This window comes from Microtus ochrogaster, chromosome 6 (genome assembly GCF_000317375.1).
Source record: "Microtus ochrogaster isolate Prairie Vole_2 chromosome 6, MicOch1.0, whole genome shotgun sequence".
NCBI classification, from domain to species: Eukaryota; Metazoa; Chordata; class Mammalia; order Rodentia; family Cricetidae; genus Microtus; species Microtus ochrogaster.
The window spans coordinates 26,438,419-26,448,755 of record NC_022013.1 but is presented as its reverse complement, the minus strand read 5'-3'; the positions used below and the strand labels follow the sequence as shown (position 1 = coordinate 26,448,755).

At 52.2% G+C, this 10,337-nt stretch overlaps 1 protein-coding gene across 1 annotated transcript in view; it reads right to left on the bottom strand.

Annotated features, from left to right (window-relative positions):
- The window catches only part of Lad1 (ladinin 1), a 13,712-nt gene extending 3,630 nt beyond the window's left edge, over window positions 1–10,082 (bottom strand). The window contains exons 1-4 of the mRNA XM_005348408.2: window positions 9,881–10,082; window positions 3,091–3,228; window positions 900–1,776; window positions 195–299 (exon numbers count right to left, since the gene is read on the bottom strand). Of these exons, the coding sequence (XP_005348465.1) occupies window positions 195–299; window positions 900–1,776; window positions 3,091–3,228; window positions 9,881–9,918 (1,158 nt within the window). The 5' untranslated portion in view covers window positions 9,919–10,082. The remainder of the gene's footprint in view (window positions 1–194; window positions 300–899; window positions 1,777–3,090; window positions 3,229–9,880) is intronic.
- Window positions 10,083–10,337: the final 255 nt, after the last annotated feature.

Here is a 10,337-nt window from a genome sequence, read left to right as displayed (position 1 = left end):
ACACACACACACACACACACACACACACACTTCCTAGGTCTTCAGCCTGCTCGCGTTGGGCACCTTGGAAAGTCAAAGCTCCTGCCTGTCTAAAGAGACTTCCTGTTGTATAACCTAGGCTCTTGCTTAATGGGTCCTGGTTTCCTTTGCCTACTCTGCGGTGGATTAATGACTAGGCTTCACCCAGCCCTTACCCGAAAGGAGATGGTCCTGGGGCTGGAGCGTTTGAGGGAGCTGCTGTAAGTGAGCAGAGTAGGTGAGGATATGTCTGCCTCTTCATCCTTGCTGGGAATTTTCACCTGAGTGAAACAAAGATGTCAGATGAGAACTCACCTTCCTCCGTAAAAGGGTAAGGTGCTCCTAGGCCCAAGAGGCCCCCAAACCCAAACTTCCAGGAGGCCTTCAGATGACCTGGCTCATTCCAAAAGCTAGAGATGTCTCACTCTCCCGCCCCTGCTATACAGTGACCACACAGCCTCGTGTAGCCCAACCACCAGGCAGAGCTTTAGTTTGGAAAGATCTGAGGTTGTCTAAGCTTGCTATCTAGCCCAAGGTTCCCGTGCTTAATGGGTGTCCTTTTCCTTGGCAGGCTCTGTAGTGGACAGGGAACAAGGTTACCCAGGCTCTGAACAGACATAAATGGCTTTGGGGGCCGGAGTCCAGGACCTGGATGAGGATGTGGTTGGAGACCCCAGTACTCTGCACACGGCCCCTTTGGTTCCAACAATCTGCCTCTGACTCAGTGCCCTATTCGGACAGTAGTTAGGAACTCTGACTAGCTAGGAGAGAAAAAAATTGCCAAGGACAGCCCAACAAGGGAGGAGAGGAGGAAACAAGGGAGATACAGGCCTCAGGGCTGGACTGTCAAGGAGGGCAAAGGGGAAAGGGGCAATGACAACCTGGAGTGTGATGGGTGGGAAGCGAGACGCCTTAGTCGGAGGGTCTGTTGTACACTGCTCTGCAGAGGAAGGTGGGCTCTTCCCAGGGACAGCCCTTCCTCTGGGCTCCCTTGTGGTGGCCTGGCTTCCTCCAGGGCCTGGAGGCTGCTCTGAGGCTGTTGCCTTGTTTGAAGTCAGCTTTGTCTCTGAGACTAGTGACTTCTCAAAGATGGATGCTTTCTCTGACACCAGCCTCCTCTCTTGCATCTTCTCAGAGACCACGGCTTTTTCTAGAACTGGAGCAGGCCTTTTCTCTGGTGCTGCTGTCTTCAGAGATGTGAGTGTCTTCTCGGGGATGGGCGACTTGTCTGACACACTCGTTTTTTCTAGAACCAACTTCTCTGGGCTGTGCTTCTTCTCAGCCGGGGATGCTTTCTCTGTGGCTGACCCCTTCTCTGAGGGGCAGGCTTTCTCTGAAGTCAGTCTCTTGGCAGGCACTGGCGTCTTCTCTGGGCCAAGCGCTTTCTCAGAGACCAAGGTCTTCTGCTGGACCTCTGCCTCCTCTGGAAGCTCCTTTCCCCCTCCCCCAAGCTCTCTTCCCTTTAGGGGCTCTTCTTCCTGGGCCCAAGGGCCTCGCTGCTCCCGGCTCAGTCTCCGGCGAGGCAGGGGCTCCGCTTTCTTCTTAGGCACAAGGGGCTGTGTCGAAGTCTGCTCATGGCCTGGGCTGTCCTTTTCCCCCTCTAGCGTCTCCTGCACCGGAGCCTGGACAGCCTCTATCACCTGCCGCCTCTGTCGCCGTTCCTTACGAGTCCTAAGGATGGCCTGTATGTCTTCCTCTTCATCTTTGGAGGCTGTGGGTGATGGCTTGGGGACCTCTGCTTCCTCCACACTGGGAAGCCTGAATCAAAAGACACAGGGAGTCAAGGTGGACAGAATCAGATGACGTCAGGAGTGAGGGTGATCCTGGGTGCAGATGACTCAGTGAGACGCCTCCAGGGCCACCAAGGAGGAAGCAAATAAGTCAGACCCTGCTCTCCCTGTCCCACCACCACTATTTCAAAAATAACCACTTTTCTGCATTCTGTGTACCGTACCACCCTTCTGAAGGGTAAGTTGAGCAAAGCACCCCAGGGCTCTAGTGAAAATCACAGATTGCTGTGCAGTGTACAGTGAACGGTTCCCTGTTCATCCACATCAACTAATACTGATCAAGCAACTGCTTTATAGGTTCTAGACCTGGAGCAATATTGGCCAGGAGGGTTCAAAGGAGTGAGTTCAGGCTCTGTCCATCAGAACTTAGAGGAGGCCATAGGAAGTAACTGGTAGGGAGCTAGAAGGAAAGCCAGGGCTTCTGAGGCCCCATTCTGTCCTCCATAGGGTATGCGTGAAACGTGGTGGCAGCCCTGGGTTTAGATCAGTCCACGGAACACAGCCTGGTCTTCCTTCATTCAGAGATATAAAGGAACAAGAGCAACATAAAATAATTGTGCAAAACTCAGAGGTCCTAGTCTCTCGCCAAAGGAGTCTATGCCTGCTGTCACCCTGCTTTCCATGTGATTTCAGGCAAATTAACTTACTGTCTGAGCTTTCCAAACCTGTAAACTGAGCTTGTTAAGCGGTGAAACGAGAGCCATCCCATGAGAGCAAAGTCCTAGCACACTGGCAACATTCAGGAAGTTCTGGGTCCTTCTCTTCCTTTCCCTCATAATCCCCAAACCTAGATGTCAAGATTGGTCCCCTTTTGTTCCCCTTGGAATAGAGACAGTCAGTATGGGGAGGTAGCCTGTTTAAGGGACATTTGACAAAGCTGGATAGACACTGTCGCCACACTCAACTAGGTACAGGTCCTTGATAAGTTATCTAAGCATGCTTCCTGAGTCTCTCCTCCTGTGAAACAAGTTATCAACAGTGGCCTCTCAGACATCATGAGGATGGAGGGACCACATACATAAATAAAATGTCCAGCAGAGTAGGGCTCATGGACAGGCTCACCAAACAGCTCCATGAGTGTGATGACGAATGTAGGGACCACACTTTGGTTGAGGATGGTGAGGAACTTAAATTTCATCTTCCCACCTATTCCTATTCATTAACCTATTCCTGGACCAAATCTCTAGCAGGTCAGATTTCACATAGTCTTCTGGGGCAGGTAGGTCCCCTGCTTCCACTCAGAATGGAGAAATGATGTTCAGATCCTAACCCAATCACATACCTCTCCACAGATCTCTGAGCTCCATTCTGGGTCACTTTTGGAGATTCATCGTCTGTGGTTGAACTCAGGTTGCGGTGTCTCCGCCTGCGTTCTCGCTCCTGTTCCTCTTCATCCTCCAAAGTCCGTTGCCTGGCCAGGCTAGGGGAAGAAGGCAGGCATCAGCACAGCCCAGAGACCGGGAGGCACCTTCCCTAACGAGACTTCCACAGAAGAGAAGACAATTGCCTTCAGTCAGCCCTGTGGCCAGCGGCCCTGTGGCACTGCAGTGCTGATGCTGGGGCAGAGAGGTTGTAAGTACAAACACACACCAGATTTCAAAGACCCAGGATGAAGAACAAAGTACAAAATTTCTCACTGCAACAGTGTAACTCTCTGTGATAGCCTGTAGTTCCAGCTAGCTAGAAGGCTTAAGCCCAAGAACCTCAGGCTACTCTGAGCTACACACTGAAAGTCTGTTATCAAAAGAAGAAAGAAAGATAAAAAGTATATATTGACTCCCTATTGAAATGATCACTATGGGGTGTATTAAAGCAAATAAGATACATTATTTATTTTTTCCCATTTTACTTCTTCTTTAAGGTGACTACTAGAAAATTTAATCTTTCAGAGCAGTTCCTTTCTTTACAACTTGCAGGGATCTAGTTAGACCAGAGTGTCTCCTGGTTGGCATCACTGAATTTCGGCCAGATAATTCTTTGTAAGGAGCTGCCTTGCAGGGTACCAAGCAACACCCCTAGATGCCAGCAGAAGTAGTGTCCATTTGGGACAACCAAAGACATCCTCCAGCATAACCAATGCCCCTTGGGATACTCATACTCCTGTGCTGGATTTTCCTGTGGGAGCAGAAGGTCTCTGGATGATGGGAACAGGGAAGGTGGCAAAGTTCTCTCTGAAGGAAGAAGGTGACCTCATCAAGGTCCTCGCTCTTCTGAGTTCTTGACAAACAATAACAGAGGAATTGCCTCAAAGTTGCTCGCTCTGCACAAAAGCCCTTGGCCTCTGGTGGTCGGGGTAAGGGTAACTCAGAAATGAGACCAAGAGAAAACCACTGCATCCTTCCACTTCTCAGGGCCTCCCTCAACTTTTAAAGCCATGTTCTACCTGCCGGGAGCAGCAAGGAAACCCCACATACTCTACGTCTGGTTTCCACTCCTGTGACCTCGCATTTGTGGGGCTAACTAGACACGTTCAGGCAGCCGAACAGCCTCCCACTAATCCATTCATGCAGCCAGCCAGGCGTCTGGCAATCCAACCAACCCGTGCACTTGCCCCTCTCACCATCTTTACCGCATACTCTACCAGAAACCCACCTATTGTCCACCCCCCGCCCACTTTCTCTCCGTCCACAGACAAACAACAAGTAAACAGTTAACGGCTCTAATGAAAGGTACCCTTAATCTGTAACTAAGTTTGGGTATTGAGGAAAGTATGCCTTGGCATATTCCTCTTCCCTATGCATAGTTCTGTCCTTGGAGAGGCAACTTTTGAAAAGCAGGTTGTGTTGGCTTGCAGCTGAAGAAGAGAAGAGAGATAAAAAAAAAAAAAACCTTCTTCAAAGAGACCCTTACTTATACATATGTTACAGTGAGGTCGGGTTTAAGGTATAATGTGCTAGCCATGTTTACCTATTTCACTTAAGAGATTTCTCAGAACGGGGTGTACAAGTCTTTTTAAAGTGATTTAGTCACTAATGCTAAAAACAAAAAACAAACAAACAAACAAAAAACCTTTTGGGTGTCAGCAAGAGACAAAAATCAAAACCCCAGACAGGGAGAAGGGGCCTGTCCTTCTCATTGTGTCTATTTCCTGACTAGCCCTGCTGCAAAACTTACAATCTGTACACACTGCACCACATATGAAATGTATGCGTGGGCCTCTGGGGTCTACTCGGGACCTGGTCTAGTTCTCTTGCTCTTGGGCAAGTCACTACCTTCCCCTTTTCACTTTAGAAAAGGACTGCTCTCCCGGGCTGAGCATCCTATCTATAGAGCCAACATTCACTAACCCAGTGCTTCTTGAGGGCCTACAGGTCAGGCATGATTCTAGGAGCTAAAGTCCAACAGACAAGAAAATAACACATTTGCCTTCATGGAGGTTAGGGGAGTCAAACAACAAGCAAGGAAGCAAAGCCAGGACAAAACAATTAGACTCGACTGGAATGAGAGAAATGCTTGGGTGTAGAGACCTGGTTCAAGAGAAGGAGCCAGCAGGGTCTCTCTGGTGGCACAGGGTCCCAGAGGGGGGTTGTGAGTGCAAAGCCGCAGTGTAAGAACTGGGCTCAGAGGAAGAGGATAGGCTAGGGACAGCCAACAGAGGAGCTAGGCAGGAGCAAGGACAGAGCAGCAGATTTTGAAGACCTCTGGCATCTGACATGGAGACCAGCACATAGCCAGTGCCAACGAGTGCAGAAGATGCAAATGTCACTGGCAGAATCCAGACTCTCCTCTTCCTGAGAAATCTCCGATGTCTGCCTTGATGCAGAAGAATGCACAGAGGGAGGCAGTCGGGGGCGGGGCTGAAGGCAATCTGCCCCATCTCTCTACATAGGAAAGGGGGTGTCTGCTCATCACCTCAAGGAAAGGAGCTACCATAAAAGAGAACCTTCTGGAATATCCCAGTTCCACTATTATATGGGCAACCTCAGTTCCTCTGCTCATCTGAGTCACAATTGTATCCTGCCTCAGTGCAAAGGGAAAAGGGCTGGGGTTTTTCTTTATGGCCTTGACCATGGGTATTAAGCAGGACTCCCCTGGGCCTTCACATGAGCCCCATAATCTCTGAATGTTTACGGACTTATTCTTCATTCATCCCCACACTGCACACAAACCTATGGTCTCTCTCCTCCACCAACTTCTGCTGGTGTACAAACAGGGACACTCTTGCTGCTCTCACTCTGCATGCACCCTGCCCCATCCTAGCTTGGGAACAACTCCTACCCTCCAGAGAAGGTCCATATCCAGAGGAAAGTGAACACTCCCGACCCACACCCAGTAGGGCTGGGTTGGAGCCTCCAGGATTCCTTGACCATGAGCAACACTGTTCCCATAGGCTGCTCACTGCCCTTGGGGAAGCAGGGGGTTTGTTTGCCCTCCTCTGGGGCCCTATGTGGTGTGCCATCAGCCTGAACTCATGACTCATATGAGCATGGGACAGAGCTAGCTGCAGAAGTCAGGGCCAGGTGTCCTTTAGTGTGTCCAAGCTTTATGCTCAGACCCCAACACTCAAGAAGGGTGATGTGGTCACCAACACCTGCTACTCAGAAATCTCCTGACACCCAGCAAAACATGAGTCCTTTCATTACCTCACCCCACCCCAGGAGAAGAATGTTGTCTCCAATAAGCAAAGATTATTGGCCTGTAAAGAAAAAATGGACAGAAATGGAAGAGAAGGAAGACCAAAGGTCAGCTTCCTTAGCAGGTACAATTACTGGAACCCCAGAAATAAATCAATTATTTTGGGGGCTTAAAACGGGGCTTGAAAATTCAAATATGGTGAAAAACAAATCAATAAGTAAAAGAATGAAGGAGGGTGGTCTTAGCACTTTACAAATACCACTGATGCTAATCCATACATAGCTATGAGCAAGGTGGTGCTACCTAACTAGACTCAGAGAAGCCTGAGGCTTGGGGAGTTCATAACTTTCTGGACGGGGCTTGGTTACTAAAAAGAAGGAACTGAGACCTTCCACCTGAGTCACCGTCTCAAAGTGTCATGCCCGCATGGACCAGAAAAGATGCCCTGCAAGTGCTGGTCCAAATTGGAGCCTAACAGCTGAACATTCAGAAGGAAAAGGGGGCCCGAGCAGGAGCAGGGTAGCCACGCTCAGGGTGCAGTTACAAGAACTGCGGTTTGGGAAAAGCCAGCAACTATGAAGCCCTAGAGCCAGACCCTCTGTGGAATTTGCAGGCCGTACAGCCCAGAGACTTGGCAGCTGACCGTGCAGCCCAGCCAAGCAGCTCGCTGTTCACTCCTCTCCACACCCTTTCCTCCGCCTCCTGGCCTTCACTAGGGGAACTATGTCCCTCTCTGCACCTCCAGGTGAGGCTGCTATCCATCCTTCCTCCCAATTCATCAACTCCACCCTTTCTCATGGATGGCTAAAGACATCACTGCCCTGTTACACATGGAGTAGAACCCACTTTCCCCAGGGGTCACAGAGAAGCCAAGTACAGGGCAGATGAAGGCTCAGCTGCTCTGGTTCAAGTAGCTAGAGGGTTCGTAAAGATGCTCCAGAAGCACTTAGTGAACCCTGGGGCTCAAAGAGCTGGACCTGGGGAAGGGAAGAACAGTGGAAGGGCCTTCAGGGTGGCTGCGACTCTGGGCCAACCTTCAGCTCCTGACCAGACGGGCCTCCAGCTCCCCCTCCACACGCTGAGGAGCTATTGTGCATGGTCTGAGGTCCCTTCTGCCCCAGACAGTCTAAAGAAAAGTATCAGGAAAATCCAGAGAGGCACGGGAGGTGAGAAGGCTGTTTAAGGGCCAGGCAAGGAAATGATTAACCACTGGCCACTTAGTCCCCGTGCTCTCGGATCCACCCCTCACCCCCCACAGACAGGCTGGCAGATCCTCACTGGTCACCAGGTCAGCACTGGAGGAAAGGACAAGGCTGGCCAGGGCAAGCAGCTCTCCACTGCCCTGCCCCAGGTCTGCAGCTCCTGAGCCTCATGGCTAAGGACAGCGTGTACAGCCTCACGTCTTTGCTTTGGTTCTAGTTAAGGCCACCCTGGGAGGCTCGGTTGCTGGTGACTCACAGCCCTTTCCAGCCCTTTCCTGCAGCCCGCTGGGGCTTGTTGCGCATTCAGAGAGCAGAACAGGAGCGGTCCTCCGTTCCAGGTGTCTCATCAGGGAGACTGCTGGCAGCAGCTGCCTCTGCCCACGGGGTTCCATGAAGACTGGGACTGGGCAGGGAGGCCAGACTAGGTCTTCCGGTGGCAGGACTGGTTCCCCAAGGCTTCACTATCACTTAGCATGGACATCCCATGGGAACTCAGCCCCACCCTGCAGCCACAGAAGTCTATGTCCAACTGAGCAGCGGACAAGCTAAGACCAGACCTCATCCCCATTAAAAATCGTAGTCCCCCAACCAAACACACACACACACACACACACACACACACACACACACACGGGGGGGGGGGGAGGCTTTGAAAACAAAAAAGTAAATAGAATAAAATTACAAACACCCTCAGCAGTCTGGGCACTTTGAAGGAAGTGAGCCCTGTTTTGTATTTATAACCTAACACGCAGTTCTAACATCTTCAGCAACCATTTAGATGGAACTCATTGGGAGCAAACTCAGCTGCCCACATGGGCATCGCATCTCTACACAGGCCATAAACATGCTCACCCACACAGACGCTGCACTGCTTGTATCTGAACATGCATTCATAGGCACTAACGTGCCCACACCCAGAAACAAAGACACTCCTGCACCAACCCCGCGCACACTGACCCACAGGCAGAGTCCAAGGCCTTGCCCCCGCACCAGCTCCACCCTCGGCACATACCTTCCCTGGGGTGTGTCTGACCTCTAAGGCAGCCTGGGTTCCCTCTCCAGAGCAATGGATCTCACCCTCCTTCTGGCTTACCTTTCCCCTTCTCTAGATACCATGGGCCTCTCTGTACTAAGACTGAGGGCACCCATACCTCAGAGCAGGGTCCCAAGGGTCTGAGGAGGTCAAATGGATGAGAGTCTGTGAGAGAGTGAAACAGAAAAGAGAAACAGGAAAGAAAGAAAAAAAGCGAAACCCTCTGAAGCCCTTGGGGAGACGCCAAGGGGCAGCAGTTTTTAGGTGGTGGAAATTGTGTGAGATGCCTTGATAAGCAAGGTTATGGTACCCTTGCTGCTAGAGTGTTGCTAGGCTGCACCTACGAGATAGCTCTGACCCCATAGTAGGCCTGAAGACCTAAGTCCACTTGAGAAGGGACAAGAGGCCAATTTTACCCTGACTGGAGCCTAAGAAATAGGAAGAGCAGGGCTCCAGTGTGGGCCTCTGCTCCCTTAAGACAAAGGATGCATTCCAAGTTAGGGACTCAGTGGAAGGACAGGGGAGGAAAGATGCTCATTTCAATGGTTCTGGAGAGGTAGGGGGCAGCTCCAAGAGGAGGCACAAAGAGAGGGGCTGCCTCTTAGGTACCCATCCCTCCTAGGCTGCTCTGAATCTGATAGGCTGTCCAGCAAGCAGGCATAGCACATACAGTTTCTGACCCATTGGGACCAGTTCACAAACTTAAATAGCAACATGGGCAGGGATAGCAACTATCCTGCTCCCAGCGTAGATGCCACCCCAAATGCGAGCTGAGAATCTGAGCCTCTCTTAGGATGGGGGAGCTGCTTTCTCTGACCCTAGTCACAGATTCCGGCTCCATTGACTCCATTAGGTGGGGCTAAAGGACACTCCCTAGACCTACTCTAAAACTCTTTAGAGAGGAGCAGAGACTGGGGGTCCACTCAAGAATAAGGCTTGGAGTAACTCTTGGACCTTCCCAGCCCCGTAAAATGTTCCTTTGCCCTCACAGACAGTGGCACCCTGGGCTGTCCAGGCTGCGGACCAGCCTTCTCTTAGCCTATTCTTTAGGACCTAAGGGGACAGGAAGCTGCGGAGCAGGGAAACCACCCTCCCTGTCATCTGAGGGGTCGAGAGTTTGGTCTCAAGTCTGTCCCCACGAAAAGCAACAAGACCAGGGTCCCGCTCCACCAGGGTAGCAGGCCTGTGTCCGGGAGAGGAGATCCGAAGAGGCGAAACTACACCCCAGCCCCGGCCCACCCAGCCTCGGTGACCGCTCTCACCTGGACAGCGCGGACCAGTCCTTTCTGCTGACCGACATGCTGCCAAGCCCCGCGGCCGCCGCGTGCCGAGCTCCGCGCTCCGCCGCTCACCTGCGGCCCCTCCCCCGCGCCAGGTAGGGTCACATGGCCGCTTATCTCAGCCCGGCTCTGCCCCGCGCCGCCGCGCTCCCATTCGCCGGCCCCCGGAGCTGCCTCTGGGGTGTGGGCGTCCCAGACAAAGCCGCGCTGATCTCCGCCGGGGCGGGTCTCCAGCGCGGCCGCTCTGCGGGACTGTCCACCGAACTGCGGGCTGCAGCGAAGCCGGGGCTAGCGCGGGGTTGCACTGCTGCTGGGGGCGAAGGCGGGAGACTTCCTGCTCAGAACCAGTTGGACCAGCTTGGCGCCGGCCCGCGTCTTCTCTCCGAGTCGCGGTCCGGAGTGCCAGGGAGTGGGGTAGGGGGCGGCACCCAAAGATCGG